We start from the raw sequence: 18529 nt of genomic DNA, 5'->3' as shown, positions 1-18529 counted from the left end.
CAAAAAACCCACATGGTATGTAAATCTTCAGCTTTCAGAGGAAGCTGTATAGTTTCAATAGTTAAGTAGGTCTGTTTAAAATGTGGTTTGTAGGAACCACAAAATCCAAGAAAAGTGACACCCAATTAAAAAACAGTGAACTTGCAAATGACATTTATTTAAAACTTCACAGAACTTAAAGCGATTTGTAAATTTCCCAAGATTTAGAACAGGTGGAACATTATAAATAAAATATGAAAATAGACATATTCATACAGGATAACATTAACTGATATATGTGATGACAGCAATACTTACCCTTGAAGACATCCTCAGTTAATATATCCTTAGCGTCTTCTTCATCACTAATGCAAAGTGCTATGGACTTTTTCTTGCCTGTGGAACATCTCTTGATAGGACCCTCATCTGTAAGTAATCCAGTAAACTTTGATGACATCTAAAAATGAGAACTATAAATTTCCTGTCCTAATTATTCTTAATGACTAAATCATATTAATAATTACTGAAATGATTTATGGTATCAAGACCTATGGATTATTCTAGGAAATCTGTGAGATCTGCAGGAACTTTGCTAGTGAGCATCAAATGAACTAGATTTTTGTCTTCTTTTCTATTCTAATATTAACAAAATAATGTTCTCACCATCAGAATTCTTCAATTCTTCATCTGAAGCTTCGGGTCTGTCTTTGTCATCATCTTCATCATCAACATCTAGTTTTAACTCCATGTCATCTTCATCGTCAATATCATCAGCTTCATCATCTTCCTCTGCCTCATCATCAGCAAAAGGATTCTTCTAAGAAAACAATCAGCAAGCTTTGTTTACTTCATTTATATTGATTTGTTTCTATGTTTCAAGAGTATGTAAAACAATAAGACTTCAAGTGAGTGATTTTAATGCTTTAATCAAATATATAAATAAAGCTGTTTGTTAGGAAGGTATCATTACATTCTGAGTCAAAAGAATATATTCTAAAAGACAATTTAACTGTCTCGTACCTGCATTACACAGTGCTGGAGAATTAATCTGTAAGCATTCTAACAGAAACAAACTAGGACATTTTAAGAGATTGACACTATCATACCCAAAAAGAATCGACAGGAACTCACGAGAGCATTCCTTTTCTTCCCACTTGAATTTATCTTGGTTATTCATGAGATATTCATAGTTAAAATCTTTTCTACATGTTTGAGGTAAGATGTTCATAAAACTAGTGTGCAGTAAAACATCTTTATCATGTCCTTTGACCTTGAATAAAAAGATCACTGAACTTGATATACACACTTGCCAAGTTTGGTTTAATCCACAATTAATATTTTACTGAAAGGTATTCTTCCAATATATCACAAATCAGGTCTGATAACCATCTGTTTGTCATTATCATGCTCATAAGTAAGGTCCGAGTTGAGACGTTGACCTTATAATATATGTCTGAGTGTAATCAGTGTCTTTACTGAACACAATGAAATACAGAATCTGGTAAAGTTAATAACTATATGTAGAAGTCAATGTGTTCAAAAGTTTAGTACAGTACAAAAATAAAAAAGCATGAAAGCAGTGACCTCTAACTTGACCCCCAGGCCATTTAGCTCTGGATTTCAAATTTTTTAACAACAGCACAGTTAGAGCTACATCATATTCAGAAATGACCAATTACATATATTGCAAGAATTGTTTTAGCAAAAACATCATGACAATCCCATAATTCTTTCAGAAGCCAAGCAAGCCGCAGTTGCTTAGTGGAGGGTTGGGCTCAAAACCTAATGGTCATGGGTCCAATACTAAATAAGACCAAGATAAGCCCATGTTGTCTGCCTTGATGTCCTCGGCACAATGTAATATGATAAAAGTACCATTAAAAACCATCAAAATAAAACAAATGTTTCAAATGGAGCATTGACAACAACCTTTATTTGAGATGGCCATTATTGTTGCCAAGTTAGAGGTCAGATCAGGACCAGCTGCCTGCATCCAGAACCAACTACATAATGTTGAAGCGTTTTCATAAAATATCATGTTCAAGATGGACATAAAATATGACCAACTGTTATGTGTATTTAACTTGTATTTATTTTGTTGGCTTTTCTTAATGATTAGATGTTATGTATATCTGCATCTTGTAACTGACCTTTGTCCAAAATCAAGTTCATGGTGTATCTGACAAGGGACAATAATATAACAGCAATTTTTTCTCTCTATGATTATAGATTAAATATTCAGGTTGTTTTCAATGGAAATAAACATGTTTACTTCTGTCTGAATGTAGGATATTAGTTTTTCACTTGAAAATTCCTAAACTTGTTGACAACTTTGAGTGTTTTAGAAAGGATAAAGGAGACTTACCTACATCCTGGCTTTATTAATGTTTCTTAGCTTTTTATAGCAATGTTATTTACTTGAAATATCACCCATTCTTGCCTTAACATCTGAAATCAGTCTTACTACTGTGTTCAGTTTTTAATTTGGGTGGATTTGTTTATTTAAATTATTATTCACTGGAAGTACAAAGTGATCAATAATATTCTTCAACTAAAACATTAATTTGGAATTAAGTGAATTATAGTAAACTCAGTCAAGGCCATTTGGGATTTTATAATTGTGATACACCATTACAGGCAATTAGCATATTAGCAAATTCGAGACAACAGGAACATCAACACATTCAATATTGGAATTGAAATGCCGCTGGAATTCAATTGCAATTTAACATATCTGGACTTGTGATAGAACTATTAGGACAATTTGGGATTTAATTCACAATACTTTAAGCTCTTTAAAAATTTTCACTTTGTATTCAAGGGAACTGTTTGCTGCATTTTACAAAATTTGTTGGTTTTTCGATCTTTTATGTCATTTAGTTTAAGACTACATAGTTGAAACGCCTAAATATTGCAATAAGAGTTTAGTGAAAACCATGCATCAATATGACTAGGAGTAGCCATAGAAAGAGTTTACGATGGCTTGTATGGTTTCACGTCTGATAAGCACCATTTGTTTTATAGTAGGACTTTTAGTGAAAGCCGATGTAGCCTATTCATTCAGTAGAAAGCAAATTTTTCTAGTAAATTATCTTTCTTCATTAATACTTACCTAATCATATTAACATCCTAAATCCAGTACTACAAAAATACAAACATTTGTCTATCCTATTTATGGGGAGCTCACCAGTTATTATGTACATTTGAGAGAGTGACAGATGTAAAAAAAATCAGCCTGAATTAGTCTAAAGTACACTATCCATAGCAGCTATTAAAATAGGAAAATGAATTTTGCCAGACTAGACAATACCAGCTTCTGGAAGTGCAATGAAAATTACCAAATACATAAAATGTAAAAAAAGTTATCGGATCTTTTTTATACAATTTACCTCTGAAGTTCAGGAAGTGAAAATGACCAAGCAGAGCTAGCACTTTTTTGAAAGGTGCACATCTGGAGTAAGGCCAAGCTGTATACTCTATAACCCATAGTACACCCATCAATCATACATGAAAATAAAGGGAATTAAAGGTTCTTTGAATTATACCCAAGATATACAAGGTATTTTTTAAATAGCCAGTATAACCAGTGAGGAAAGCCAGGGAAATTATTTTTCTTTAAAATTCTAACCCATGCAAAATATGAAACTGTAGAGTGCCACCTTATATCATACAAAGGGCAATAACTGCCCATTACCTTTACTTGCCACCACTAGGTGTCTCATGTTTTTAAGCTGAGCAAAATATCAACAAGGATGTTCGCATAGTAAGGAGGTTAGGAGGGTTTTTAAGTAATGTTATCTCTTATGTGTTCTCAGAGAAACACAATTTACTAAAAAAATTTGCTTTCTCTAGCTGAATACATTCCCTGATCACTTTAACATCTGGAGAATATGTAATAGTTGGGAATAACTAGCATCCTACCATTACCTTGGGTATCTTTCGTGGAAGAATGATTAAGTTTCCCAATGTGAATAATAACTTGCTGTCCTACTTAAAGCAATACATCCTAAGCTCACACAATCCATAACTGCTACATCAGGTTAGGAGGAATCGTCTTTCACTGGTAATTCCAGCAAAGCTAAGAGGCTGCGTTGGCTTCAATTAAATCTGGTGGTCATCTAGGCCACAGCCACTGGACAAACCAGAATTAAGATTTTCGTCTCTGCAAAGCCATATCCCCTGATCACAAATTCATTTTGCAGATATAGGTTGCCCCAGCAAGATTGGAAAAGCAAGAGTCGAGTGGGTACTGGTAGATTGTTTGCGGGTGGTGGGGGCGGTAATTCAGCAGCAGGAGACTGGAGGCTTAATATGTAAGAGTTCCTCCTAGACTGGTTCAAATGTTGTCTCATGGTATAAGGTTTAGATCTGAATGGCATTTAGGATATAAAATTTCTTGGCTTGCCTATCCTCCCTCAGTTGCTGGTGGAGCAGCATGTTGGAGGGGTAGTTCTTGAGCTTCGGTTTTGCATCCAAACTTCAACTGTGAGCCAATCTGATTCATCCTCATAAGGAGACATCTTTAAAACCAGAGAATGATGTGGAATTAGTGATGTCCTGCATAAAAATGCATCAGGTCAAGATTGGCAGTGGCAGTCAATGCACTCACCACTGAATGGTAAGCAGCCTTGTTAATTACCTGAGCTATTCACACCATCGAGTCCAATGCCTGTTGGAAAATCACCAAGGCCAAATCCAACAATAAAGAATGGCAATAACATCCTTAACCAGCTCTTTTGCAGTGTGAAACACATTTATACCACATTATAAAAAGTGAGACATACATGTTAACGGCTGCTAAATTTGTATCCAGTGCCTGGAGATCAGTAAAGTACACAGTCAAATGTGTCTGTACCAGTACAACAAATAAGTTATTTGTACTCGAGTCTCAGAAAAAGCCTTTGCATTTCCCTGGTCACAAATACATCCATACAGACTACCATTAATCTCTTTGATTTTGGTTGACTAGGGAAGCATCCGGAAGGATGGAGACTATTCATCATCTCTGAAATTGACCATTGCTTTGACTTTAAAGTCATGAATGGTGCAAGGCAATGGATGACTGGCAACTGGAAACACGGAATATATATTCTCGACATTAGACTCTGTCCTCTCTATGATCAGAAAAGAACAAGGCAGCTGCTCAGGAGTATCTTCATGCTCATTGTGTCAAGTCTCCTCTTTGTGGTTTACTTCCATTTTGTCAGAACCTATTCCCTGTGGCAATGATGATGCAATGTTATTGTCTCTTTATAATTCACTGCCAATACTTTGCAGGTAAGCAGTGAACACAGGAAAAGCTAGCTCTGCCAAATAATTTTGTCATACAGGGACAAACAGCTGATTAGCCTGGAGAATGGTCATCATGGTTGCTGGTGGTGTGGAAGCTGGTCTGGTCATCTTCTGTACTGGATGGACAGATTTTTCCACTAAAATGACCATCACTATATGCATGTATAGCAGTCAGTATTAGAGATGTATGTCACTAAAATTCCCATAATAATAAATAGAAGTCATGTGAATGGATGGTTCTGTCCTTAAGATCCCTGTAGTCGAGGCCGGGCTGGCTGGCTGGCCAGGAAGGCCCTGGATAATGATACTGTACTGAATGCTGGATCCACTTGATCCAAAAAACAACCCATGCAGTCAGACTTGCAGGCCTGAAGACCATGCCCAGATATGCGGGTGGATTAACACCCACTGGGACAATACCACACCATATCAGACTTGCCATCAAGAAAGGAAGTAGTTGCAAAATTTGGCTGGATTTAAGAAATTGTATTGATGCATCCTGCATCAGTCGACACATGTTGTTGGAAGGCCAGCATAGACCAGCCAACCCTGACGAGTCTGTCTCAGTAAGGCAGTTGATTTTTTCCATAAGACTGACCAGTTTTCAGTAAGGTGTAACAAAATATCAATAACTGCTATTGTAAAGCTGGAAAACATAATTAATAGTTCGACGCATTGACAATAAACATTATGTTCAACTGAAAAGTTTGTAAAGTACACGTAGACTTTATTTACCACTAGTACAGTTGCACAAACTCTAGTTCCAAACCCTATGCAGCTCAATGGCTTGTTGCTATCTCTCAACTTGACATAATTCTTGAAAATTCTTTTCCATTTCACATAACGACAGCAATCACTCAAACTGGGACATGATATCCAATAAACATAATTGTGTCCTTTCCGGCTTTTATTCACAATAATCTGAATAATCCTTTTTATTCTTCTGTGTTGATTATTAACACTTTTCTAAAAGCTTGTTTTCCCTTTTGTCTTAAACAAGCATCGCCTTCTGGACACCATTTTAAAAAATTCTATAATCAACAGTTTGATCATGCATACTCTTCGCATGAACAAACTAGGTGCAGTTTAAAGCGTCTGGGGTGCTGCTGTAAAGTTAGTCTGGTTCCCTGACTAATTTCACTAATTCTAAGTCGAAACCCGGATCCAAATAAAACACGAATGAACCAATTATCTGGATTTTTTGGCAACGATCATTTTTCCGTAGTTTTTGCTAGTATGCCTTAAGTTTGTATTTTAAGGGTAATTTTCGTAAGAGTTTGTGCAAAACCGTAAGAGTTGGCAGGTCTGCCAGCATATCACTGTGATGGAAATTTATCCATATTGATCACCATTGTCTATGATATCGATTGAAAAGACGAATTTTCTTTGTTTTGGAAGGCCAGTAGCAGACGTATTTTCCTAATGTTAATGTGATCAGGGAAAGTATTTGAAGGAGAAAAGCAATAGCAAGATTTTCAAGATGGTCACCATGGTGGCCAAGCATTATACTGAATAAGAACCCGATATATGTAGGAACAACATATCAAGGTTTTCTTTAAATTTCAAACAACCATTCATCGAAGTGGAGAAAAAAGATGGTTGCCACACCGTTTTCCATTAGGGCTTATTTCATATTGTAATAAGTCTTTTATTGAATTCACGTCAATATGAACATCCATTCAGACACAGGCATAGTAAGACTTTCAAGATGGCTACCATGGCAGCCACATTGTAGGCAACCTTGGAAATATTTCCATTTTGGATGTCGTAAGTTAGCAATATCCCATGCTGATATGATCCATTATACAGGAGTAGCATTAACCATTAACAAGATCTTCATATTAGATTTGAGGGTGGGAGCATGCCATTTCCACCAAGGACCAACTGGATCTCAATATGTCAAGAAAATCCAATAGTTTAGGAGAAGCAGTATAACAATGGATGGACATGCCATGGCAAAAGCTCTCCATGTCTTTGACCAACAGAGTTAAAAATGGCAGCTTCTGGGTACTAAATAGGATGCAAGGATGATAACAGAATAACTTGAATCCACTGGACTTGTTGGCCTGGATTCTTTATATAGCTGTTGACTATCAAACAGGAAACAATCTATCAACTGGTTCTTAACTCGATCCAAGCAATAAAATGGGGAGATTCAATACTTTTCTACATATATACAACTTGCAAACCTCTTTCGCTTCATCCTCTTGCATTTCCTCCTCCTCCTCACCAAACTCTTCATCATATTCATCATCATCCACATCTGTATCAGATTCATCTGTCATTTCTGCCTCTTCCTCCTTTTCCTCCTCATAACCCTCCTCATTATCAATGTCATACAATTCCTGTCGCTTCTGTCGTGCTTCTTCCCGCCTTTGCTTCATCTTGACTTGCAGCTGCTCTTTAAGCACCATTAATTTGGCACCTGTATCATAAAGCTAAATCTCTTAATGTATGTTGCTTAACAAATACACACACACAAACACACATACACAGCAAAATAAAAGGATTGCTGAGCAAACAGACTGATTAGGATCAGTGTATAAAAAGATGAATGAAAGGACATTACAAGTCCAATTCACCAGCATTTGAACAATTTATAAATTACTTACAATTAAGTAAATGATATTTACCACTTCTGACAAACAAGGTATTTTTATTTCAGTTAACTTATCATAAATTTTCATGTAACTTATTTCAGTGTTCTCATTTATAGACAAAACAAATTGAAGCTGAACTAATATGAGATACATCAGATATACTGAAAAAAGAAAGATGGATATAAAGAAAAGAAAAAGATGTACATAACTCTGTGGTACAGATTTACCTGGAGTATCCAGCTTTATTAGTGGGTTTTCCTCCACCTCATCCACATGGTAAGTAAATGTGTTGAGTGTCAACTCCTCTTTTTGATCTGCTGACTTCTCTTTTTGGATGATACTAGAAAAAGGACAAATGAACACACTTTTAACTCTGTATGGGTTGAACATTGCATTTGAGTGAAGTCTTTAACACTGTTCGCACATACAACCAGTTGCTTTTATTTCTAGAGCAGGACAGCAATATCAATACCTGTAGCAAAGATGAGAGAATGCGTGAACTGCAAAATTCCTTTTTTTGATTAATACATTCCCAACTAAAGCTACGGTACTGCAAAGAACACATGATCTTTTCTCTATCAATATCCTTATTTTATGAGCTAGGGACTTAACTATAGTATTAAAAAGTATGGACTTGGGTAGGGACTTAAATATAGTATTAAAAAGTATGTACCTAGGCAAAGTTTCATCAAAATATCTGTAGGGGTTCAACAACACTCTGGATAAGGAAACACGCCAATCATTTACATTATCCCTTGTTACAACTTTGACCTTGACCTTTAGGTAGGGGTTAGGTCAAGATATTTAACAGTGAGCAGAGTGTAATCTTTTAAAAGCAATGAAAGTACAACATGATTGCAGCCTACTGAATATTTGGTAGCAATCAGAGTTTAAGGAGATTGCCGAAGCCCTCCTTTCTCGGACACACTTCATGAAAACACATAGGCTGACCTTGTATATAGCGATTTGCATAAAATTTATGAGGACTTGAAGTTGTCCATAGCAGACAATATCGATTTCTGGCACAACTTTGACACATGATATGATGCATTCACAGCGCATATTAAAATCGGTTGCATCTTGTCACCACATCTAATTTTTTTATATCTGCTGTCCTATGATTGCTCATCGAAATTGTACAGGTATATTTACACACAGATATAAGTAAACTGTAGAAAGCAGCCTTGCTGTTAACAGGCATAGACCCTTAATTTACGCTCAAAGCTTGAACATAAATTAAGAACAAATTGTAATCATTTTTGTGTATATTTTTCATTATCTTTTGTTTTGAGAGTTTTAACAGCTGATTCACCATGATTTGAAGTACAAAGATGTACTGCTGCCAAAGAAAAAAAAAAACCTGAAGAATGATTATTGGAAAAGATCCGCACATCTTTTAATGCTCTCTATAGTCAGGTCAATGCAAAAGTATAAATATCTGATTGGTCACATGTTGTAAACCACCCAATAGCAAACAGTTTTATTTTGAATTACATGACATAATGGTATGAAAATAAACTTTTGTACATTCATTTGTCAATTAATTTTATATTTTTCAGGACCCAAGGCTTATTTTCAAGTATGTTTCAAGGTAAAAATGATTTTCAGGTACTTTTCAAGGTACTGTGCAAACCCGTTATTTTCATTTTGTATCATTTGTTGGATGCCATTTTTTTTAAAACTTCTATAAGTAGCAGCTTAATCATGCAGACATTTTGCATGAAGAAATATGTGCAGTTTAAAGCATCTGAGGTACTCCTAAAAGTTATTTTGGTTCCTTGACTACTCTACTGATTCTGATATGAAACCAGGATCAGAAACAAACACGGACAAGTCTGGATTCACTGTAACAATCATATTTCTATCATTTTTGGGATTATTCTAAGGCTGTATTTAAGGGTCATTTCCGTAAAAATAAATGTCAAATTGAAAGGGTTGGCAAGTCATGGTGTACTGAGCAGAGATAGATGATGATCACATCTGGTACCAGTCTGTATTGTGGAAGACCTGATCACTAAATCCAGCGCTGGTTGTGTTGTGAATCCTCAAATTGGAAGTGGCATGACCATGTGCTGGATGCTGTCTACATCTCAAGTTCAGGAAAGGGTATGCTGATTACCATTCTCAGGCTCTGTAACACTTGGTGTAGGTCAATACATGCTTGCTGATGTTTGGTGATGTGGTCCAATAATGTCCAATGAGGGATGATTGGTAGACCAGGACTGGTCCATCTAGGCCACTGGGCCTTGTTATTAGGCAAAAAAAAGTGTTTCCAGTCAGCCAACCCTAGCACTTTCCCAAACCCAGGGTAAAAAAAAATATATTTTAAAAAACCTCTGAAATTAATTTTTGCAGCTAACTGTGCTAGTTTTGCCCCATACTTGAAGCACTTCATACATTATATATCCTAATCATTATAATATAAATGATGTTAAAAAAAGACAACCTATCTACCCTAATTTTTTTAAACCAGTGCAATATGTAAATGCTTGGGGTTTTTTTTTGCATTACTGGCCTCTCAGTCTTATAAGCGCTGCATGAAAAATTGGTGGCACACTAGTGCTGATGGTTCTGTGACTGAGAATTTCTGTGGCAAATTGGCTGATGATGGTGCTGTGTGTATGGAGTTTTGCTGTGACAAATTGGGTGATGATGGTGATTAACTATGGAGTTTTGCTGTGGCAAATTGGGTGATGATGGTGCTGTGACTATGGGGTTTTGCTGTGGTAAACTGGGTGATGATGGTACTGTGTTTGGAGTTTTGCTGTGGCAAATTGGGTGATGATGGTGCTGTGACGTGTTTTGCTATGGCAATTTGCATGATGATGGTGCTGTCACTATGGGGTTTTGCTGTGGCAAAGTATACTGAGCCTTTGCTGTCACTAGCAACTTGCATGTCTCAAATAACTATGATATGAAAAAGATGGAGACTAAAGCAGTATTGGTAAAACTAATGGTACCCACACTATTTGAAGAGCAATTTCTGGCACTCTCAATAACCTGGGACTGTTTGCCCATGTCTTCACTTCTACTGAGTATGGTCTGGGTGCCAATCCACACAAGCCATGCAGTTGGGATGAGTATATTCATTCAGCATAAATCAATTTCATACAGCATATGTTACCAATAATTGAAGAGAATGGCATATAAAAGCAAAACACTCAACTGCTGAGCTGGGATTCAAGTTGTGGGGAAACAATACTCATCTGCCATGTCTCAATATGATACACAGCCTACAATACGATACACTGTCGATACACATATCAACTTCATATTATCTTAATCTTTATACATTTCATTACTATTTTCAGGCCTTCATTTCATTTGGAAGGCATTACAATCTTGTCTTCAAAACAGAAAAACACCAATGCAATTTCATTGTGCAAGAAAAAATTTGAAAACAAATCCGAGAGAATGATTCCGGTACTTTACTGATGATTCAATAACCATTGTTATGCAAAGTTTGCTGTAGCTGCACATCTTGTCTACTTGTATGAATATCAAGGTTACACCTCCTGAGTGTCAAGCTCTGAAATATGATGCATTCAGTTCTGACTGAGGGTTATTGTTTGTTCAATTCCAGAGTAAAACAAACACTAGCTTAATGACAGCATGACACACCAAAAGTACAAGTAGATACAAAACAACACAGAAACTTTGTGCAAAAGTGGTTATTAAATAATCAGTAAAGTACTTAATTAATACATGGGGAACAACTCTGTAATATCTTCATTATGATGATATGTGTTATTAGTGACTGAGCATACAGATGGGATAATTGTTGTTGTTGTTATAGGGTTTAATGCCATTTTTCAGCACACAATAGGCTATGCATGGCAGCCAGTATTAATGGTGGAGGAAGAATCTGAGAAAAAAACCCCGGGAAGATCAACCGACCCACGAGAAGCTACTGGCAAGCTTTCTCACATACTCACATTGGCTGAATCCTAGACTCGAACCCACGCAGACAGAGGTGAGATGGCAGTGATCCATAACAAAGAATGCTTTAGACCACTCGGCCACTCTGGGCCCCGAGATGGGATAAAACAATCTGCATAGACTTGGATGAGGGGGTGATTTCAAACCACAAGAATCAATCACAGTGTGTTTGCTAACTTTAGAAGGTGAGTGGGTGTTTTCAATAGTTTATCTTTGTTACTGATATAAATAAATGCATGTGCCTCTTACCACTTTCTCAGATGAATTCTCAATGTAAAGAAGAAAGAAGCAAATGACTAATAATTATGGACTGCTGAATATTAAAATAACTTGTAATGGGTAAGTGTCGTTTTGTATCAATTCTTTACTGTTTGTAATGATATGAGTATTGATATGGAAAATATATTGATATATCAATTGTTTCACCCCTTCATTCAAATGAAGTTAATATTAAGAAATGAAACAGAGAAAATTACAAAAATGATCTAATTACTGATAATTAATCATTTATTGGAAATGAAATGCAATGCAGATCAAGCTTCAAAATGTAAGTAGTACCGACCACTAGAGTAGGTAACATGTCATCAACAATGTGATGGCAAAATTCAGTATGAAAAAAGAGAGCACAGTGATAAGAGAACTGATAAAGGAATGCTCAAACTGGTGACAAGCAATTCCAAGACATATCCATCACTTTTAAGTGGACTCGGCAATATCAAACTGCCCAAAAAATCTCACTAAAATCTAATAGGTCTGACAATCAGGGGATACAACTCCACTTGACTAAAACTAAGGCACCACTAGCAAGTCTACATCTCAATGTTCATACAAAATTATCAAAATATGCTGAATCATTTGTGAACTAAGCTGGTTATTAGAAACCAGCTGTAGTGGAAATTTAAAATTAATAAAGAATGGGCAACAACTCCATCAAAATTGGACCTTAAATGAAGAAACCTTTAAAATTTACATCTGCACGTAATAGGCATTCAATAATGTGTAAAAGATTGCAAAGAGACAGAATATTTACAAAAAAATTAACGTCCAGACAGAAAAGGTGAGTACTTCATGGCTCCTTCCCCATGATGTAGGGCCCTAAAAATGTGAACAATTTATTGAGATACATTTGAAATCTTTCTATCAATCTGTCTATCCAGCAATCAAATTATTATGTTTATTGAAAATAAGCACAAAATAAAATTGTTCTTTGGAAAAAGGTGTTCTGGCATATAATGCTTCTAGGCAACCAGGAAACTAAAATTCTATATTTGTGTTAATTTACAAACATGAGGAATACTATTTTATATGATCATTACAAGGCTGAAACTGTATTAGTTTGTTTCTATATTCTTGAGATGTCTAGTAATACCTCTAAGGTGTTTCCTGTATTGAGGATCTACATCTTATACGTTCCTTTTAAAATGGTCTCATGGACTAAATGAGAGCAGAAATAAACCAGTTATAAACAGTTGCCTGTATATAACTGCCACACATTCTAAGGCCGTGTTAGACATGTTTGATTGCACAAATTTGCATTTTTTTAGTCCCCAACTAATACATTATATGGCATAACAGTTATAGAGTGGTAATGCGATGGACAGACCAACAAAAAAAAATTTAAAAAAATGGAAAATAGGAAAGAAAATACCCACCTCCCCCTTCACAAACTACAATTACCTAATATCTACATCCTTCTGATGCTTCTTTTCTTTCTTGGTTGAGTGCTGGAACAGTCTGCTCATGAGTTTTGCAACACCTGGATTGACTGGTGTTGACTTCTCTTTCTTACCATCCAGGTTGATGAAAGAATCAGAAAGCCCACTGAGCTGTGGTGTCACTTTTAAGTCTAATGAAACAAGTGCTGCTACCTTTGGTGTGAGAAATGTGCTCTGATTGACAGCATTTTTTTCGGATAAATTTAACTGACTAGAGTGTGAATTTAACAGAGACAAGCTGCAGTTAGATACTTCATGAGGAATTACCGGACCTTCTTTAGTTTTAACATGAATTTGATTTTTACTATCTGTTCTAACTCCATCATTACCTTGTTCTTGTTCAATATTTGAATTGGCTGCAGTGGAAATACTACATGATATAGGTTCCAATGCTTCTACACAATCCTTGTTACTATCTAATATCCTTTTATCTGTGAAAGTTTCATGTCCTGAGTATATTGAATCATTTTGTAATTCAAAATCATCTGTAGTTAATAAACTATCCATAGCTTTAGTTCCCACGTCAAATCTCCTAGAATATGAAACAGAACAGGCCACATGAATATCTGGAAGAGTGTCGTTCTGCAGTTGATTGCCAGTGACAATACCATCCATGTTGTCACTACCAGAACCAGCATTATTACTACCACCACCCCCTGTGTTGTCACTACTAATGTTGTTATCACATACTGACTGAGCTTTGGAGTTATCTGATGAAAGATCTACTTCCTGTATTTCAGTGTTATCTGATGATATGTGGTCTGTTTGGAGGGAGTGTTTATTCAAAACGGGAGTTGGTTTTGAAGATAATCTGTTCTTGGCAAGGACATCTTCTAATACCTTGGCCTTCCTGTTTTAGGAATATGAAAATGAAAAAAAAAAATATTAAGCATCTACAGAAAACATTATCTTACAATGCAATAATGAATGGGTAGAAAGAAGGAAACAGTTTATATTTTTGTTGTCAATCTCTTTAGGGATTTTGGCTCATGGTTAATTCAACTGGATTTTTATTCTTACTTTTATCAAAATTCCTTTGCAGGTTACAATGAAAGTGACCCAGTAACCATCTAAATACACATCTGAAATTTCAATATTAGAACACAAGTCCATAACAGAAAACCACAATTTACTGTTGGCCGACATATTTTTTTCATACATTTCTTCAATCTTCAATGTCGTTTTTACTCTCCAAGATGCTTAATCACCCCAACCCCACCCTGCAACCACCTTCAATATCTCATGCAATAATGGAGAAATTAAAATCTTAAAAATATGTTTAACAATATAGACATATTTATTTTACAAGAAAATAAACTTTTATTTTACAGCAAAAGCAAAGTTGACGAAAATGCATGGTTGTTTCATTGATGGTGATTTATCAATTGGATTTATCACTATGGAAAGAAAATGTCCTTTGCTCAGCAGCCTGGACAAATTTTAAATTTTGTTTGGCAAGTGCAATTTTTTATCACTAGTCCAGAAGCTTATTGTTATTTCCATAATTTTAACTAATAAGCCATGTGAAAACATTTTGTTTCGTTGGGTTTCATCATTCATTTCACTTCAAGATTCTCCAATTCAGTTCTCACAGAATTTCTGAAAATTAATCTAGGAAAATCTTGAAAGTAAATAAAACAACATTCTGTACTATTATTATTATTTAGTCCAAAAACAAAACATGTTAATGCAGAATTTTTTAATTTATCATCAAAGAAAAGATGTTAAAGATGGCACAAGATAACTCACTGACTGGTACCCATATGTAACAGCTGTTGACCCAAAAATATGGGGCAGTAGGATGCTTTGTTTAAATTTCTACCAATGTTGTAGATTGCATATGCTACAAAAACCAATGTTTCAAGGTTGTTTTGTTTTTTTAAGTATCATCTGAGGAACATGGCTTTTGTCCAATATTGAAAGGCCTTTATGCCATGATGTATTCTGTCAAAGGTAGTCAAATTCTGTCTATGTTTTACCTTCAGGTAAAGTTATTTAAATGTTTATTTTTTTCCTTCTTTTGTTAGTAGCAGAAGCCATATATGATGACTGACTGCATCATCTGTTCAAAGTTTAACACTAACAGTAATAGGCTACTGTCAAGCAGTTTCTGAGAAGTCTTTTAAGGTTTTCCTAGGCTTAGTTATGGCAGTCATATATTATGGCAGACATGTATTACGGCATTCATGTATTATGAACAGATCAGCATCATTCACATCTGGTCAAATTCTGTTCAGCAGTTTCAAGAAGAAACAATTGAAAGATTGTTCTACTTTCAGCAACAGTGGGCATACTTAATTACACATTGACTGTATTTTTAAAATTCTATTCATGTCAGAATGCTTTGTGTCAAATTTGGTCCAATTACTGATGTAGCTTTTGAGTTGCTGAAAGGTTTTCTATTTTCAGTAATGGCAGCTCTTCATGCCAGGATGCTTTCTGTCAAAAGTTTGTCAAATTCTGCTGAGCAACTTTAGAGACAAAGCTTTCAAAGTTTAATCAACTTTGAATAATGGTGGACATATCTGATGGTTGATCATCATTATTTTAAAATGTCAGAAATCCCTCTATGCCAAGATGATTTGTGTCATATCTGGTAAAATTTTTGTTCAGCAGTTATTTTAAAAAACTAATTTTAAAACGTTTTTCCACCTTTAGTAACAATGGTTATATTTCTTGACAGATCACCATCTTGTACAAAAATTATAGCTTTTCATTATATAATGCTAATTGCCCGAGTCATTGAAAACTACTGTTATTTTAAAAAAGAAGTTTCAAACAGCAATGTTAACAAATAATACAATGTCATACCATACACTCGGTTGACTTATGGCCAGGCAAGCTAATAATGTTCCATAAATCACCTCTTCAAATAAGTCAACAGCAGTCCCTGATTGGTTAAATGATGATATAAAAAAACTTAGGAGGGAAAATTTCAAGATTTTGGGGTTAAACCATTCAGGACCAGAACACTGTCATGAATTTTCCAGCACAGTGCCAGTCATTATTTGTTCACTTTTAACTTACACAAAGTCTCTAGCTCCTCGCAAAACCCTGTATTCCTGTTGTTTTCTATTGGCTCTATCCAGAAAATCTTGCAAAGATCTTGGTGCTGGCTGATGATATGGCAAAGCCACCTGTGACTCTGTCAAAATTCACATCATTTAAATTTACATCTAGACATTATATTGATCATTCGAGTTCAAATACTAAATGTGGGTCACACAAATCACTGCAAGACACACCAGACAGTCTTATCTTCCGTTTCATTCGGATTCCGTTTTGAAGGTAATATAAGGAAATCCAGCATTTTGGTATGCAACAGAAATACATAAAACAATTCCAAGAAGAAACTGCATTACCTTGATTTTCCAAGAAACTGTATTTAGTCCAATGAACAGTTTCGAATTCTTCACTGCCTTATGTTAGTGTCAAGAACAAATGGCAATGACCTCTACCATGACAATTAAAACAAACTTTGTAATTATTAATAATGTTAGCACAAACAACATATAATACACCCATATTGTGACCTTTTCCCACTAATGCCCATGACCTCTGAGCTAGAGATTTGACTACTGTGAGAATGGTGATGGTCTCAGTAAAGCTTTATCAAATTATCTGTAAGGGTACATGAGTGACAGCCTGGATAAGGAAACTAGCCAATGATTTAAATTACCCTTCACTGTGACCTTGACCCTGAGACTGGGGGTATGATTGGAAATATGGGAGACAATGTCAAGTCAAGTTATATAACAGGCTAAATTTTTCACAAAAATATCTCCACTGGTTTGAAAGTTATACCAGTACATGGACAGAGGTCAGTGATATACATTTTTTGCTTGCCATGACCTTGAGGCAGGAGGTCAACTATGCATACAACACACTGGCCATATGTGACATATTACATGGCAAAAGTTTAAATATTGTTAGATCAAAAGTTATACTCTAGATAAGAATGCAAGAAACAGGATTACATTTTCACTTCCCTTATCTTGACTTTAACATTGACACATGTGTTTATGGCTTTAGCATGAAACAGCCCTTCTAATTTTAATATATATTCTGCAAAGGACCCAGTAAAATAATTAAAACAACTCAAAAACTATATTCCAGACAATGACACATCACATTATCCCTTGCAGTGACCCAGACTGGTCAACCCTAGCAAGATGCCAATAAGGCGGTCAATCTTTTTCCATGAGTTTGCAGTTTTCAGTAAGGTGTAATACAATATCATGTGCTGCTATTGTAAAGTTGGAAAACGTATTTGAAATGTGTTGAAGTTATGTTTGAGAATGTTGCAATGACATTAAACATAACGTTCAACCAAAAATTTAGTAAAGTACATTTCAACATAAATTACCCCCATCAGTTTCACAAGCTGCAGCTCCAAACCCTCTGGAGCTCAATGGCTTCTGGCCATCCCTGAACTTGAAATAATTCTAACACTTTTTTGATCATCTTCAACATGTATCGCTTGTTGGACACCATTTTTTTATAAGCAATAATTTAGCATGAAAAAATATGTATAGTTTAAAGCATCTGAGGCACTCTTGTAAAGTTAGTCTGGTTCCCTGATGAACTGCACTAAATCAAATATAAAAACTCCACTAAATTGAATATAAAAGCTGGAACCAATCAAACATGGACAAGCCAGTATCAGGATTTTACCACTTTCTGCTTAATGCTGCAAGTCTGTATTTTTAGGGTAACTTTTTTAAGACTGAGTCAAATCATGTTTTTTAGGTCTGGTGACCTTGACACTGAGACAGGGGGCATGACTGTTAAATGACACATAGTATAGTCATTATATACTATAGGGCAAAATTCATTAAAATCTCTCCACTGTTACAATCTTATGGGCTGGACCAGCAATTATTAATAGAGAAATGCAACAACATGATATTCCCATCCTAAGATCAGTGTATATAAATTGATGTAAAAAGTATATATATACATGACTAAACTTCTTATGTCAGACTGTAGTGAATTGATGTCAGT

General features: G+C 35.4%; 1 protein-coding gene across 1 annotated transcript in view; it reads right to left on the bottom strand.

Moving 5' to 3' along the window:
* The window catches only part of LOC149804441 (claspin-like), a 109707-nt gene that overhangs the window by 57281 nt on the left and 33897 nt on the right, over positions 1 to 18529 (bottom strand). Inside the window, exons 13-18 of the mRNA XM_089940436.1 lie at positions 16553 to 16670; positions 13488 to 14375; positions 8099 to 8211; positions 7461 to 7696; positions 643 to 796; positions 298 to 405 (exon numbers count right to left, since the gene is read on the bottom strand). Coding sequence (XP_089796562.1) covers positions 298 to 405; positions 643 to 796; positions 7461 to 7696; positions 8099 to 8211; positions 13488 to 14375; positions 16553 to 16670 — 1617 coding nt within the window. The remainder of the gene's footprint in view (positions 1 to 297; positions 406 to 642; positions 797 to 7460; positions 7697 to 8098; positions 8212 to 13487; positions 14376 to 16552; positions 16671 to 18529) is intronic.

The sequence above is a fragment of the Sinohyriopsis cumingii genome, chromosome 2 (genome assembly GCF_028554795.1).
Source record: "Sinohyriopsis cumingii isolate HCF-2022 chromosome 2, ASM2855479v2, whole genome shotgun sequence".
In the NCBI taxonomy this organism is placed as follows: domain Eukaryota; kingdom Metazoa; phylum Mollusca; class Bivalvia; order Unionida; family Unionidae; genus Sinohyriopsis; species Sinohyriopsis cumingii.
The sequence above is the reverse complement of the archived record's forward strand: the minus strand, read 5'-3'. Positions and strand labels throughout refer to the sequence as shown.